Below are 17087 nucleotides of genomic sequence, written 5' to 3'. Positions count from 1 at the left end.
ATTTGCATACTTACACAATGTTACTGTACCTCTAATGTACGTATCATTCTGTAGTATTAACGCTGCTTCAAATTTAATTTATGTGGGTTTTACTCCAGGGTAATTCAGGACTTCAGCAAAGCTCCCAGCTGCTGGTGCCTGATTAACTTGGGTCGAAGCCATAGGAACGACTCACCAGAAAAACAAACCCACTTGTGGTCAACACAGCAGGGACAAAACTGACAGGCTGATGCTAAGCGTAAGGGTCACCATAATAACAGAGTTAAAGTCTTCAAAAAAGAACAAACAGAAAACTGGCTACTTTAGGTTCACTCCTGGCCAAGGCTCTTGGCTGTGGGGTCCCGCCGTCCCGAGAGCTCTCCAGCACCCAGACCAGGGTCTGCTCTGCAAGGCATCACATGGAGACTGAGCGCAGCAGGAGCGAGACAGCCACCGGCCAGCTGGTCCCTGCAGCTCCTCCATTCCACCGACGGGTCAGCGCTGGGACCAGGAGCTTTAAGACCCATTTTAAACAGTCCCCAAGCAGACCTGCCTTCGCTTTGTTAATTGGCCCATTCCGCTGATCTAAATATGACAAGAGGTAAAACCTGACCTTACTCTCCGTGGTCACCCATAGAGGAATTCGCTGTCTGGAGCATACGAGGAAATAATTATTTTTATTTTTTACATGCATCACTCAAAAACATTCCAAAGGCCAAAAGCTCAGCCTGGAGGCGCCCTAAGGTAAAGGGCTTCATTTTAAGGTGCCTCTGGCTGAGCTTTCGTGTGAAAGACCCCTAAAAAGCTAACCCTCTAGCTTAAGGGCACCTTTGAGCTAAGCTTTAAAATCGGCTCAAACGTAAGTGATTAAAGATCCCGGCCTTCATGTCACCTCTGCTGGAACCTCCAAAAATGCTACTGCAAAGCCTGGGCACAAACTGAGAAGTGTGGAAAACCAGAGAACTGTTAAAGGCTTCAGAGACAACAAAATGACCGTTACCTCAGGGATACCTAAACACAGGAATCGCTCCCCTCTTTGGCAGCTCTTCTGAGACAGGGAACTCTTCATACAAATACCCTGGGAATTATTGTAACTTCTAAATCCTCCATTTTAAAGAGAAGACACATTTTGGTCTTTCAATGACCCTGAATCTTGTGAGTACCAAGATATGAAGGAAATAAGCAGTCTACTTACAGACAGGTTTCATTATTTAGTATATTTTCTCACGAAAACAGTATTTAATTTTGAGCTAAAAGTCAGTTTCACTAACAGCACCTGCGTGGTGCTTGTTGCTCACCTTGCCATTGAGAAATCTATAACTCAGGCACTGGGCAGTCTGAACGCTTCATGTTAATACACTAAAGGTGAAGGTATTCCTGAAGCAACAGCCTGACTTCCTTACAGTAACCGCATTAAATGAACTGAGTTGGCTCCAGGCCTCATCTACGAAACCAGGCGCTGTACAACCTTTTCTAGCCTAGTCCCTGTCCAATACTGATACCGCGTAGAGAGCGCAGGATACACACTTGTAAAACGTATCCAGATATGTTTGTACAAACTTGAATGAGGAGCAGAGCCCAGGCACACCCGAGTACAAGGAGGTTTACAAGGACACGCGAGGACTTGCCACGTCCTCCAGGCAAGTCCGGCAGACCGCAGCATCGCAAGGCTAACACGTTCAGCAACGGGCTCGTAACGGGCAGTTGTGCTTTCTGCATGACTCCCACTGCCCACAGAGGCGATGAAGACAAATCTGAGATGCCGCAGGGTCAGGGAGATACGGGAGTTACTTAACAGAAGACAGAGGAGTTGCTGTGACTTATCAAGCAGCAGAGACCAGAATTAGTCCGTGCCCTGCCTTGCTCTCTGCGTGCGCAGCCCGTAATCTGAAGTACACACAATTTCTGCAGATCAGATGTAGATATGCTTTCTGTTTAAACTCCCCGCAGGACAGACCTAAACTGCTGGCGGGAGGAGAGCTCTCTGCTGCTGTCCAAGCTCCCCGCGGATTCATGTCTGGCGCGGCAGCAGCACCACGCACCACGCTGGGACGGGGCTGACAGCCACGGGTTGTCCTGGCGTCCCCTCAGGATAACTCCGGCAGGCTCTGCCATCCCTCGGGGGACGATGGGGATGGGGACAAGGGCTTTCTGTACCCAGTGGCAGGGTGGAGTGGGGCTGCACCGCGGGCTGGTGCCCATCCTCGCTGCAGACAGTCACTGCCCTGTGCCTCTGCTGCAGCTGCAGCTCGGGCAGGGCCCCCGGGCACGGGTGCCAGCCATTCTTCAGAGGCCTTGAAAGAAACATTCTTTTTCAAATGCGTAATATTTATCCCATTGATTTTTTAAAATCTATTTATTAAACTGCCTTTTAATTTCTTTTCCTCTGCTCAGCCGCTCTGCGCCCAGCGCAGCTCCCGGGGTAGCTGTTCGGAAGGACGCACCGCTGCACGCCCAGGCCAGGCCCGCGGGTTCTAACCGGGGGGAGGCGTGGGCCGTGTCACCCGGGCAGCTCCGGCGGCCAGCGGTGCCCACGGTGAATGCACCGAGCACCCGCGGGGGCCCTGCGAAGGCGGACAGCCTGCCTGCCTGCCAGCCATCTGCCCACCGCGCACGGGGGCCCCAGCGCGCCGACTGGGCACGAAGATGGCACAGCTCCCGCCTGCCCGGCCCTTTTGGGAGCCCGGCCCGCGTCCCCGGGGAGCCCGGCCTGCAGGCTGCCATACAGTAAACATACAAAACACATTCTCTGCCAAGGACGGATGATTTTCTTTGTTACAGTACCAGTTCCCTTCCTGGCTATCCCACATTAAGGGAAAACAAAACAACAAGAGCAACAGGAGGTTCAGAAAGCTTCACTTGTAAGGACAGGCTCAGACAGGGAACTTAACTGAAGGAGACTAACTAGATAAAGCCAATGCTGAGAAACTACCCTGCAGGCTGTGTAGTGGAGAGTGAGAATCATTTTAACTTGCAGATAATTTTGTTAGAAATAAATGAACACAAACCATGAAGACAACTCAGCACCAGAACTGATTACCAGCAAAGACAGCAATTTGGCATCCTTTGAGGATTTGTCTTGTTTGACAAGAACCTGTTAAGTATCTGCGTTATCAGAGACTGTTGCAAACAGAAAGGTGAACTAAGAGACCTCCCTAGTTCTTACCAGCCCTCCAGTCGCTCATACCTTCTCTGACGGTATGCTTCCATGCTAACTGTGATAATTATCACTTAAAATCACTTAAATATCGTCACTTAAATCTTGGGAAAAGCAATAGGGCATGATGGTTTTCTCCTGTATATCTCCTCCCGTTCAGAAATCTCAAGTCGATGTATTAATTCACTTATTGCTAAATTAGAAAAGTCTAGAGACCAGCCGGAAGAGAGGAAGATTCCAGACCAAATCTGTCATGGATGCAGATCTTTTATAAGAACCCCTGTACTATGTCAATACTACCAATAAGTACAGTTAATCCCGCTAGATGACTCCCAAGGGACTTGTCAATGCTATTTTTTTGATTCCTTCCAAAGTGCCACTAAGAATCTACCCATGTTTTCCTCCGGCCTTGACCCGACACTGATTTTGGAGGAACGCGTGCAATCCCAGACCGCTGTGCCCGCAGTTCCACCGAGCACAGGTCAGAACAGGCGACGTGCCCACGCCGCCGCCTCCCAGGAAAGCCAGGGCTCCCAGCGGGAGCGCCGGACACACAGACAGGACGGCAGCGAGAGCAGCCACGACTTTAAGGTAATAAAGACGGTCGAGATGTTAACTAACGAGACTCAGACCCAGATCACGGCCTGTGGGAATTGCACAGCCAGCCCTTTGTTTCCCATTTCTGCAGCTGCAATTCAAGACCTTCCCGTGCTCCCCCCGCTCCTTGTTGTTCTCCACCATGAGTCACATCTGAACGGTATTCCTCCCTTCACATCTGCATCTGACAGCAGCAAGGATGAGGCACGGCAGGGTTTCAAGGGCCTTCGTTACCAGCAGCGGCTCCTCCCTGTTCATATCGCACACACAAGCACTGTCTCGGTTTGGGGTACGTTGGGCGTAGGAAGTTTTCTTTCATTTCTATGTTTTCTATTTCCCAAGCAAGTAGAAATCTATCCACAGTATAGCATGAAGCTGTTTTTTCCCCCGTGAGAAAGAAAACCAGCCAGCATCAGAATTCCATACCAATGATTACAAACCTCATGCTTGGGCTACTACTGCTCATAACGCACTACCGCTGTAGCTTCCTCTAAGGTACTGATTTAGCAATTCTACATTATTTGCACGAATAAAGAATGTGCAGGAACGAGCTGCAGAGCAATACTAAGCTCCTGGAGGACTCTCCAAAGCAAGAAATATCAAGACCTGTTGGTGCAGAACAAACTGAGTTCATTGCTTGTATCAGTACTGCTCGAGCCTACTCACAGCAACGACTGGGCTCCAGACCTTTGGCCTAACGTGACGTATGCTCAGTGGACACTTTCTTTTGGTCCTTCACAAAAGTACATGGGAAGTATAAAAGAAGTGCTAAAGTTTCTTATTACATTGTTATGGTGATTAGTTAACAAAATAGTACAAGACCTGTAGCATACATTTGTTCTGAACGTAGCTTGAAAGCAGCAGTGCTTCTTTGACATACACCTTCTAAATGTGTTTTCATTGTGTTGTCCAGATTTTTAGCGTTGCAGTATTTTTCTGTTACACTTATAACATCTAGACCTTAGCAGTAAATTCAGATATTGGATAAAGTATTTGATATTAAATAAAGATTACTATTTAAATAATTCCTATCAATTGCAGTGTGAGTGAACTGAAAGCAGACGCATTTGTATTGTTCACGGGTTTGTATCTGCACCAAACAACTAACACATCACTGCACCAAGATCCCACAACTGCAGCGATGAACGGCTACACTTAGCAGTGTGAAATACAAAGTGATTCAGGACCTTCAGCCTAACTCTATGTCAACTAGATTCGGAAAAATTCTGAAGTTACTGAAAATGTTATTCAAATTGTTGGCCTGTCAAATTAATAATGCAGTTAAAGATCTCCTAAGCACAGCAACAGATTTTAAGGATAGGAAATAACTATTACATGTCTAAATATCAACTGAAGTATCCCAAAGAATTAATACTTCTGCACAACAGCCAACATTTCAAACCCCGCTCAGAAAAGTGCACAAAAATACATTTCTGTGTAAATTCTGGAAGAAAAACATAAGCATGACTCAATGTTTGGCGATTGTATGACCTCAGAGAACGCATTTCCCATCTTTGTGCTTGCTTCCTCGTCTACAGGAAAGGATATTGTTTTCTTAATTCAAAGGCATTTTTTCTGAAGGTTACTTAGCTAAGGATTTAAATGATCTTTGATATCCTTGGGTTGAACATGTTGCAGAAATAAAAAAAAAGTTTGCATTTAAAGAACCAGGCAGTTATTTTGATCAGTATATATGTATTCACTCTGAAGTGTGTTACTTTGTAAACGTACGTCCCAAGCCTGCCAGCTGCTGCAGCCTGTCCACAGCCCTCAGCAAACCTGACACGACGCATACACACTTCTGTTAAGGCACCAGTCCCTCTATCATTTAACTCTTTTTCAGCAAATATTAAATGATAAAAAGCCCACAGTGCACATTCCTCATCAAAAGATATATTTAGATCAACTTTCAGTGCACACACCACCGCGAGAACAAGGCAGACCTAAATACCTGTTTTGCATCTTAAGTAATAGATCATAAATGCTTTCCTACAGCAATACTCCTCATTCAGATACAGTTCAGGAGCAGCAATCGGGGTCCAAAGGACAATATTGTGGGCTCAAGTTCTGTCAAACTGCTATTATTGAGCCAAGCTACAGGTGTACCTTTAAGGTCAATGGGACACAACCGCGCGTCCCTACGCGCTGCTGAGCAGGACTGAACTCAGACACGCGACACTAACCCCACGTCCGACCACGTCACTGAGCTGTGCTACCAAGGCCCAAGTAGTCAATATTTTCAAAAGATCTCAAAACCCCCATGCTCTACTACACTGCATCCTAAGCCACACGCCTTGGTACGGGGAGGACTGGCGTTTCTGGACAACAACGAGCATCAGGAGTGTGATGGCAACAACAGGACACACACGAGAAGCCAGCACGTCGCCCGCTCAGCCACACCACGTCCACCACCTAAGGCACTCCACCTGCACCAGCTTTCTCTGGTGCACCCTCTCCTTCCCGTCCATTACCATAATCCCACACCTCCACAGGAATGATACCAACGCTGGATCATTTCCATGAGCACTGCCACTCAGGGACTGTAACTTGACAGCAAAGCAGGGCAGAACTACAAACCGGTCTGTGAGGAAACAAACAGGAGCTCAGCTGCAGCTTTCTAAAACCATTTCATAGGCAGTGCCAGAAGAGGATAAACAAGCGTGCTTGAATTTCAGGTTTATTACAGCTTCGTGCACAGTCTTTGTTCTCTGTTCCAGGCTCTTTGCTGACCTAGATCTCTCATTTACAACTCTGGGAATCTGGGAAGAATGAAGAAGAGAATTCTTACAGTGAGGCAACAGAGAATGTGTTGGGACTTCAGGTCTTGGACTGGATGGATCCAGGATCAGAGGGTCTCTGGAGAAACACCTTTGTCGGGAAGGGGTGAGTACAGAGGGTGGTGCAGGGGCACGAAGGAGTTTCTCCTCTGGCTAAGAGGGACACCTCTGCGAGGCCGGGGAGGCAAGGAGCCTTTTCCCTTTGACAGCCTCAGCCGTCCCGTGCCTTCTGTCTGTCTGCGGAGTAAAGCCTGGCTGAAGACTGACCAAGGCAGCATCCCTGAGGCATCACAGCTTCACCCTGTGAATAGTTCTGTGCGTTTGTGAGCCTGCACTCCACCGAGAGCGAACCAGAGAGACCAAATCACAACTTCTTCACTCAAAACACAGAGGTACCAGCACTAGAACCTGCTCCCGCTGCTCATCTTGTATTGAGGGTTCTTTGGGCTACATTGGCCTTTTTAGCCGCTCCAAGAGGACTAAGGCAGGAGTCAGGCTCTCACCTGGGTTCTCTTCTCGATTCTGCCTGTAACAGTGTCATTTAAAGTCTCCAGATCTTAGTTTCACCCTGAGTTAATTATATGCATCTGATAATTGGTCTGCGAAAGAATGAAGCTTGTACAGAACTGTTTATCTATTGTTTGCAATGGAGAAGAATAGATAGCACACTGCTGTGGCATTCTTTCTTGAATTCATTTTTTTCCTCTCCGTAGTCTCATATGACCTCTCCTAAAACAGCGAGGTCTGCTTCTCCATTGAATTACTTATTCCAGCAGAACAATCCAAAAGTTACTTATTCAGAATACCTCAAGGAGCCATGCCTTTGGACAAAGTCTGAATGAAAACAAAAGAGATCTTCACAGAAACTTTCAAAGAAAGAACTCCAGAGTTAGTCCGAGTTATCTATTGGGATAATTTTATCTGCTTAGAACTTCAGAGAAAATAAATTTTTTAAAACAGTCCATACTGTCTGCTGGGACTAAAATATAGCAACCTAAGTAGATACAATAATTTAGCCTGGAGTGTCATCATCTACTGCCCAAGTCTTTCCTGCTTGGCCCTTCCACTCCACATCTTCAGCCTTACGACATTCTTGGTCAAGGCACGAGGAGCCAAGGCAAGGCACTCCCCAACCCTTCTTTTTTACCTGGATACACACAGTGGGAAGAGACTGAAGCCAATCGTTTCAAAACCAGCCGTAAGCACACATCCCGACGGTGTTTGTCTGGATTTTCACACTGCTCACAGATGAGGCTGGTAGTTCAGTCTATGCACAGAGACTCAAATTAGATGAATGAGTCTGTAAAACTGGGTGACAGGAAAGGCGTTTCTCCTCATTAACTAACTATGGTCAGGGCGTGTGAGGAAAAGTGCTGTGGGTCCACACAGGAGAGCAGCAGTGGTATGGAATTCTGATCCCGCAGAGCTGCTTGGACGATTGCAGACGATTCACAGAACTCTGATAGTTCACACACAGCAAACGCACACGCAGTCGTATCACGCGGGGTTATAAATCAGCATGAACAAGCACTCCCTGTGGGAGAAGTCCCACTGGAGTCTCAGTGAACACAGACCCGATACTTCACATTCCTGCCCAGAAAATAATAAGTTCAAACACTGCTGAGAACATTTTGTTTATCGCAAAGAGCTGCAGAGCTGTTTTGCCGAGACCTGAAAACAGGCTTTACTGAACGAGGGAAAGGGCACAGGTAACCAACGCAGGCAGAGCTGGATACGCTTTTTTCATTTTCTTGGGACTATACAGATGAATTAAAGGCCGCACTTACAAACTACATAACCCTGAAAAACATGCAGCACTGTAACACGAAAGTCTTCCTCAAGCCGGTCCTGCTGCTACTTGCACAATTAGCGCAGAGTTAACAGCAAACCAAGCAGCACTGACAGGCATAAACAGTCATTTTCTGCTGCTGAGCCTTCAGACTCCCCCGAGCCTTTCTCCTGCCTTCTCAGCCCTCTCCCGTGACAACAGCAGCCCGACAGCACCGCGGCCGCTGCTCGGCCGGGCGAGCGGGGCTCGGGGCGCAGCGGACCCCCCGCCCCGGCCCGGCCGCGGCCCCCCCGCCGCCCCCCGTACCTTCGGCGTGGCAGCTGGCGGAGAGGACGGCGCTCGGCGGCCTGAAGAGGTAGGGCAGGTAGCGCGTGAAGCATTTCATCTTCCAGACCCGTAATTTAAAAAAAAAAAAGGAAATAAAACCATACGAAGCTAAAAAAAAAAACCAAAACACTAAAAAAATAAAGAGGAAAATAACGCAGCCCCTGCTCAGTCCATGAGGATCCGCCGGTGCCCAGGCAGCCTACAGGGCAGAGGCGGCGGGGGCTGGCTGCGGGGGCTGCCTGGCTGGGGGAGCCGGCCGGCCGGCCCCCGTGCTGCGGGCCCCCGTGCTGCGGGCCCCCATGCTGCCGGCCCCGGCGGCAGAGCGGAGCGCAGCGCTCCGGCCCGGCCGGCGCCGCCGCCGCATCGGCCGAGGCGCGGCCCGGAGTGCTGACTAAGCCCGTCCTGCCGCGAACACACCCCCGTGGCCGCCGGGGAGGCGCGGGCTCGGCGCAGCAGCGGCCGGGCGGCCCCGGGGCCGGGGGGGGGCTCCCCGCGCCTGGCCCCGCTCCGCGCCCGCCGCCGTGTCCCGCAGCCCGCGGCAGCGAAGCGCTGCCCCCGCCCGCAGAGCAGCCGGGCCCCGCCGGGTGGGAAGGAAGCGCTGGAGGTAACTCGTGTTCCGAAACTCCTGCTCTCCCGGTGCGAAACCACAGCACGGCCTCGCTGGGGCTGCCCGAGGGGTTCGTGCGGCCCCCCCGGCGCTCCCCGCAGCAGCGATGGCTCGGGGGGTCAGGGCAGCCCGGGCCCCCGCGGCCGCACAGCTCCACTCAGCCTCGTGCATGCAGAGAGCATTGTCAGACCTGGGAGTAACCAAAGGACACCAGACAGGCACTTCCAAACCACGGCACGCAAATTAAACCACAGAAGGAGAACACACTGCGCTACATTGTGGGTTCTCTGAGGCAGTCTCTTCATTCGGACTCCCCAATACCCAGCTGAACCTGCAGCATTTAGGTAGAACCGATCTAGATCAATATTTGTAACATTTTTTTTCAATCACAACGCACTCTTTAAGGCAGAAATCTCTCACAGCTAAGTGCACTCCACACTCGCCCTGCTGCGGCCTGCTCAGGTGCTCTTAATGGAAAATATCACAGTATTGAGGGCAGGGTGGAAGGAAATAATGCGATAAGCTGCTGACACTCACACCCCCTGTTTTCCTGCTGTTTAATTACTCCACGGACAAGCTTTTGGTTTAAAACCAAACCACTCGCCATTCTCGCCTGCTGTTGTTGCCTTGTGTGGAGCACTGGGTCATTTTGCTCCTTGGTTTCATCATCTGGCTGCAGTCTTTCTAATTTTGTGGTCATTGGCAGATGAGAGCATGACTGCATTTATACCAAAGAGATGCAAAGAACCCGTGCCAGTGAAGCCAGAAGCTTTTCATTTCACTTTAATATCTTTCTCTTTATTCAAAATACCCTCTCTCGATGTGGAAAAAAAAAAATCCAGGTCAGGGCTGCAAGCAATGCAAAGCCTTCCTGCTTAGAGATGGCGGCTCGCTCTGATTGCACAGAAGTGAAGGCTGAAGATTAAGTACTATTGTGTATCTCAAGTCCACCCCAGGAAGCAAGATAGGAAATAAAGAGACAGTATTTTATAAAGCACTCTTCATGGAAAGTCACTTTATGTGTTCACGTATGACTCACACGACGAGATAATTTCATATATATAGCCTGGGACTGCAAACGACTGTCTCTGCAGCACACACTGCTGTTTAACTGCACCCAGAAACTACATTCAGGTTTACTTGCTAAAGTGATGAATGTCATCTCCGCTTGAAATTACAGAGGAAAGTTAAGTGCAGTATGCATAATTAAACCACATCACAGACGTGAAAACTGCAATTACGTATCTCTAATGATCACAGCGGCTCAGTTACCACTTTCATAATAGTGTACAACAAAACCTGGAGAAGAACGTGAGTTTCCAAGCAGTGAGTTAAACTAATACTCCAGAGCCGGGGCGCCTTTAGAGGAGGCTAGGGCCACCCCTAAGTCAGGCCAGCTGAGAACAGCTCTGGAGACACCATTCACCTCCTACAACGGAGAACAGAGCGTAGTACTACCGTTCTAGTTACGACCTTTCCCTTCTCAGCCTGCGGCTTACGCTGTGCATGTGCAGGTGCACACCATGAGGGCAGCACACCCTGTGCTACCTGCAGACGGCCTCTTCAGAGCCGTGCTGCTGTACCGCAGACGTGCTCATCCACTGCACACAGACCAACCTGCTCACTCTCCAGCGTGGATTTCCACACCAAACAACATCCCTCTGCAACCCAGATCCTCACAAATAAATTCAACTTTAAAGTCAGGAACGTTGAATGCATTTATTTCTTTTCAATTGTCTGTGTTTTTGCAGTCCACACGCTGGCTAAATGCCGAACAGATGTGCTTGCAGAGAGAGAAGTGCCCCAGTGATGGAGGAGCGCAAACCACCCTTAAAGCTACTGAGTGTGAAAGGGGATGTCTTGTGCTCCTGAATCCCCCAACTGCCTGCACCAGTCCCTCCAACATAGATATATATCTGCAGAAGTGTATGCATGGCAATTTATTTTAACTCTAGATACAAGAGTGAGCACCAAGTCATACTTATGTTACCCAGAAACAGAATCCAACTGGCTCCAGTAAAGGATGTTATAGTGGGAGAGGCTGTCTTGTAATTACCTGAAAAATTCTGTAAGTAACAGCTGAAAACCAAAAGGAAATCTGTTTCAAAGACTATTGATACGATTAAGCCATAATGCCTTCAAATGAATTTTTTGGATCAATAGCTAATTTTAGAGACCCATCTCTTTCAAATGCATCAGTACAAAATGAAGGCAGAAACGAAGAGTGTAACTGAGCTCTCTGCCAGCAGTTTCCAACAACATGCGAAGAACCCCCCTGCACGCTGATTAGGCAAGATGTACACGACAAGTTATTTTTGATCGCAGCAACAAAAGGAAAAATAAACTTACCTTCTGTCACCCCGATATCTATAGTTCCTTTTACTTGACTGAAGCACCACAGCACATCCTGCATGAGGTTTCCAAATCCTGCCAGGGAAACACATCCAGAAAGAAGATAAGATACGAGCACGTTGGTATATAGCTTGTCCTTTTTTAAATGAACACACACACATGCACATACAAATTGGCTCACAAATATCTGCAATCCCAGCATGAAGATAAATATTCGCTCACCTGGTATCATTCTTCCTTGCAAAGTGCAAAGCTAACACTGCAAAACTGAAAACATGACGCCCGCGATATGAATTGCCCGTCTGTTTCCCCGTACCATGGTAGGGCTGTTTCGAGAACGGTGCAATTGGAGTCAGTCCCCTCTACATCACTGGCAGCAGAGCCAGGAGGCCCTGTAGTCACGGTCTTTGTCACAGCCTCTCTTCATCAGAATACTAATGCCCCCAATCATTTCCAGCACTGTTAGAGTGTGAAACGGAGAAAAAGAGCACTACTCTTCCTACAACAACATTTTTTTTGCCAGTTTGCAGTCAGTGTAGTTGTGAACTGCTTGGCAATGAACCCAAGCAGAATGAAGCTGCTTTACAGGACATCATAATATTATAATCAAAATTTGCCTGGAATCAGAAGTGCACTGTAGTTGCTTTAAAAGAATACTACAGGCATTCCTATTATTTGGCATATTATTAAGCTGTAGCTCTCTCAATTGTGCTTGCTGCTGTAGCAATACTGTGTTAAGGCACTCAGAGAAATGAGGATTTTATCTACTGCTGCTCCTCATTTTCTTGACAGCTCAGCAGAATCTCCCTTTCTGTAATGCAGTTTTCACTGTAGCACAAAAAATCCGCTGCCTCAAAGGATAACTTGCTTCCTTTTATCCTAACACACATTTTATCACAAAGCAATTTTCAGACATGAAGAAAGCAGCACAATGGAGCCATGAGGGCAGGAAAAAATCATCTTACCTGTTTTACACACAGGTGAGACGTGGCACTGAAAATGTTAGTGTTTTGCAGTCGGCAAGTGTGATATTGGACTCGGTCAGGGCGTCGTGCGATGGGAGACTCAAACGTGTTGCTTCCCTGCAAAAGAAAAGGAAAACATGGGATTGGGAGATAACGTATAGCTGGAGACACAACTGAGTTAACTGGATTATCTCATGGCCTACCCAAAGGTCTTTGTGAGATTTGTCTGGTTTTATTTATATCATGGTAAGTTTTTGTCTATTAATATAGGTCAATATATATCATATATATTAAAACTAATATAATCATCTTCCATACATAATAGATACAAAGTCCAGAATGAGATTTATTGGATGAATCAAGCCAAATACAGGGGAAAATTGGAGTTTTAAGAGTACGAAAAGATCTGGAATCTGAGGGTATGAGACAGTTTGATAAGACTATGAAAGAATATTAAGTTTAGTGAGATGCGTAACTTGAGATGTCCAAACAATGGGAACAGCTACAAAATATGACAGGAAGATGTGAAAAAAAATTACTTCCACAAAAACAGGTCTTAACATTATTGCATAAACTCAAATGTCTCATAAACGTTGCTATAATATTTCAAAAGCAAGTTGACAACATGGTGGTTGAGAGAAGCAGTTTCATGATGCCCTTTCTAGAAAGGTCCAGGTATTTGTATTATTATCTAATCCTACTCAAATAAACTCCTCAAAGGAAAAAGGATTCGTGACTTAAAATTCTTCCTCCTAGTCTGGGAGTCCGATAACACCTAACAAGTTGCTGAAAACAGGGATTTTCGTGTTTCCAGTACCTGGGCTGTGCCCAGGAGCAGAGGTGGACCGGAGGATGGGCAGACACCACGAGACCCCCTGCGGCAGTTTCCTTCCTGGCCGCTTGCCCAGCTCCATTCAGCGTTGTGAGCAGCTCTTGTTTAACAAAAGCTTCTCAGTATCAGATCAGGGTTTTTCTTCATGAAAAGCAAAAATGAGGTTTCACAGGAGTTATTTGTAACTCTCACCTTTCTCAAGAGCCCTGGAAAGTGACACCTCTGACATTGTGTTTGCTGTGGCGGGTGGCTGGGCTGCTGGAGATCCATAGACCTTCTGTCCATTCCCTGCGCTGGTACGAGGCGGCTGCTAACACAAACTTCTCAGGCACAGGTTTAATTCGGATGGCAAAGGCAGTGCCTCGTACGGCCCTGCTTGGGTTTAGCAAGCCTTATTTTAACAGATTTCTGATAGAAACGCTTCTGACAGCAGCTGACGATCCTGCGCCCCTTCTAGCGAGAGGAAGGGCCCGAGGTGTGCCTGTGCCAAGGGAGCCTGCGACAGCGGCCCCCAGCTCCTGCCCTCACCGAGCCGGGCCAGCAGCCCTCAGCGCCGGGCCCGGCAGTAGCGGCCATAGGCAGCACCGGGGCTGCCGCGCCCGGCCGCGCCATGGCGGCCCTTCCCTCCCGAGGAGGCACCGGGTGTTTTCCAGGGAAACGTCAACACTTCCCGGTGGGGGGTGTTTGAATAAACCCCAGTTTTCGCCGGGAATGGCTTCCCGCAGAAGCCCGGCCCTCACGGGGCGCCGCCCGGCCACCCGCGTCCAGCCGCCGAGCTCACACCGCGGGCACGGATCGCGGGGCGCTGCCGCCCGCCGCCGCCTAAATGGCCAGCGCCGCGCATGCGCGCCGGGGCGGGGCCCTGGGCGGGCCGGGCGGGGCCCTGGGCGGGCCGGGCGGGGCCCTGGGCGGGGAGCTCGGGGAGTAGCGGGGGCGCCGGTCCCGGTCCCGGTCCTGGTCCCGGTCCTGGTCCTTCCTGTGTGAAGCCAGCGGAGCCCCGGGGCACCCGTCGGGCCTGCACCGCCCTGGGGACAGCCCGTGTTTCTCCGCCGAAGCGCCGGCCGGGCGGGTGGCAGCCCCGGGCACCCGCCCGTGCTCCGCGCCGGCGCCGCGCGTCCTGACACTGACGCGGAGAAGCGAAGCGAGAGCGAGCGCGGCCGCTGCCGGCCCTGCCCGGCCGTGGGCTCCCCGTGCGGGCTGTGGGGTGTGCGTGCGGAGCGGTGCCGCTCGGTACCTCCCCGAGCGCCGCCTCCCCGCGGTACCGGCACGGGGGGCCCCGGTGCCGGTCCTGCCGCCGGCCCCTGCCCAGCGGGCGGTGCCGAGGGGGTTGTCCCTGCTCGGTCGCGGGGTGCCCTGTAGCGCTTCACCGCTGGTGCGTGCCCGTGTGCGGGATGGAAGCCGTCCCCTTGCCCTCCCCGCTAACAGGTCTGCCCGCCCGCAGCCTCCAAACGAACCGCTCAGCAACGATCTGCGGACAACGGCAGCCCCTTCCCCTCTAAAATCTTACTGTGCGAGCGGGAGGGTGGGATCCAGCCGCTGTAGGCTCTGCTGATGGGCCCCTCGGTGTGGTTTTGCTCCATGAGAATTACTGTGGAAGAAGTTACTGGTCTGCATCTGTGTTTGAGAGAGGTCACTAATAAATTACTCTCTGTAGTAAGTGTTTCTGCAGCTCTCACATAGGACTCACTAGCAGGGGCTGAGCACAGGGCTGACAGAGGTAACTCGGTGCTTTGTGCTCTCCTTTAGGCTTTCCAGGTTTCACCCCAAATCAGTATACTGCTGTTATCAGTGGTCAGAAAAAATCCTGGTTTAATATCTGGATATGCAACTCTTACTAGTAAGTACAGTGTAATACTGTCATGCTGAGCGTAAGGGTCTGCTAGCTCAGTCACTTGGAGCTTTTCAGTATGGAAGAACAGATCAGCAAAACATTTGGGTTCCTGTTGGCTTCACTACGCACCCATCAAAACTCTGGTCTTGAGTCACTGTTTATACTGTAGAAATTACACTGGGAGTACTTCAGGGTCAACTCCTCACACTTCCAGGTGGGCGGGATCCTCGCTGCCTAGGTTAGAGCTAAGTAAGCACCAATATGCTGCCAGTAGGAACCAGTGCAGTGATAGAAACGAGGGAAAGATCCGAGACTCTCGTGCATTGCTAACGCACCAGCATAACTCTCTTGCTGGGTAACATCCAATGTAAAGTTTAGGATTTTTTAAAATTTTAAATGTAATTAATTTTTAAATTCTCAACAGAGAAATCCTGAAGTTTGAGAGTGGACTCATTTCCCAGGAGAAATACTGCTTTTTAAATCAAAAGATAGAATGTCTGCCAGATGTTTACACATTTATTGAAATATGAAAGAAAAAATAATTTAAGAACCCAGAGGGGTTTTTGCAAGAAAATATGTCTTTGAGCTAGCTGTGGTCCTAACTGGGAGGCGCTGGGCACGGCTGAGCGCTAGCGCAGGCGAGGGGAGCTGCTGACCCTGGCCGGGTTGTCCATGCGGACAGGGCAGTCAGAGCGGCGGGGGCGAGCTGGCCCTTCCCTAGCCAGGGTGGTGCTTTGGCAGCCAGATGTCGGGAGGGTCCAGCACTGGGGTCCTTGCCAGGGGTGTCTCTGCTTTCACCGTGACTAGATTTACCCATCAGGGAAAAAAACGTAATGCAGAAATGACTTTCACAAACGACCGAGCTTTTCAGATTGCCAGGAAGGTGACTTTTTCTAAGGGAATAGATTTCCCTGGCTCGTGTTTACTCAGACTTTTCCCTGAAGGACAGGAGGGAGAACATTTATGCAAGTTAGTTCATACAAATCAACAGCTGTTTTAGCAGGTTTTTTTCCTCAGAGATTTGAAGTGCGAATTATAAAAACTGGAAAGCAAATACGGCAATCGAGCCCATCTGGGACGAGAATATTTTTATATGTAAGATTTTCTTTGTACAGTCATGACAATAACAAGATCTCTGACTCTCTAACCTTAGCAAACCGGTGAATAAATACCTCTTTTTCTAATCGTTGTGACAAAGTTTATACTGTTGTTATTTCCTTACTGTTTATAACATTTTTATTATTTATTGTTTTGTCAGTACAGTGACACTGTAAGAGCTGGACCCTCATTGTACTTTGATAGTTACTATTTGGCAACATTTGTCTAGAAGACTGCGTGTGGCTTTGCTGAGCGCAGACTTGCTGTGTCCCTGGTTGCTGGAGATGAACGTGTAGGGGTTTGTGCACGAGTGGATACGGGTACGTGTGCGTGTGCTCCAGGCATTGCCAAGCTCTCGGTTGAGTCTGCTGCCTCACCTTGACCTCTCCTGACTAACCACCAGACTAATTCGAGCCTTTGATCCTGTTTTTTTACATTTGCTGACCTGTAAATGCCTTATGCTGCAGCTTTATTAGTGTCAGTTTAATGTCTGTGTGTGTGATAGATGTCTAATGTTTTTAATGATGCTCCTTACTAGTGTTTTGCAAAGATTTCTATGCTTATAAACACATCTGTCTCATTTTATATGATTGTTTTGAAGAAGCCACAAACAGCCATGTGTTTGATGACGTTCTCTCCATGTTTTCAAAACATTTCTCAGGAACAGCTGCTGCTGAAGATATTCATGAAGAGTTTTTGGCAGTGGGAATGTGAAGTTAGACATCTGAACTCTTCAAAATACTGAGCACCTACAAAAGAAAAGCCAGTTATATATA

The 17087-nt window shown here is 49.0% G+C and overlaps 1 protein-coding gene across 1 annotated transcript in view; it reads right to left on the bottom strand.

Moving 5' to 3' along the window:
- Window positions 1-8907, bottom strand: part of PPP2R2B (protein phosphatase 2 regulatory subunit Bbeta) — a 68728-nt gene extending 59821 nt beyond the window's left edge. Inside the window, exon 1 of the mRNA XM_068408516.1 lies at window positions 8606-8907. Coding sequence (XP_068264617.1) covers window positions 8606-8684 — 79 coding nt within the window. The 5' untranslated portion in view covers window positions 8685-8907. The remainder of the gene's footprint in view (window positions 1-8605) is intronic.
- Window positions 8908-17087: the final 8180 nt, after the last annotated feature.

The sequence above is a fragment of the Nyctibius grandis genome, chromosome 10 (assembly GCF_013368605.1).
Source record: "Nyctibius grandis isolate bNycGra1 chromosome 10, bNycGra1.pri, whole genome shotgun sequence".
NCBI classification, from domain to species: domain Eukaryota; kingdom Metazoa; phylum Chordata; class Aves; order Nyctibiiformes; family Nyctibiidae; genus Nyctibius; species Nyctibius grandis.
The sequence above is the reverse complement of the archived record's forward strand: the minus strand, read 5'-3'. Positions and strand labels throughout refer to the sequence as shown.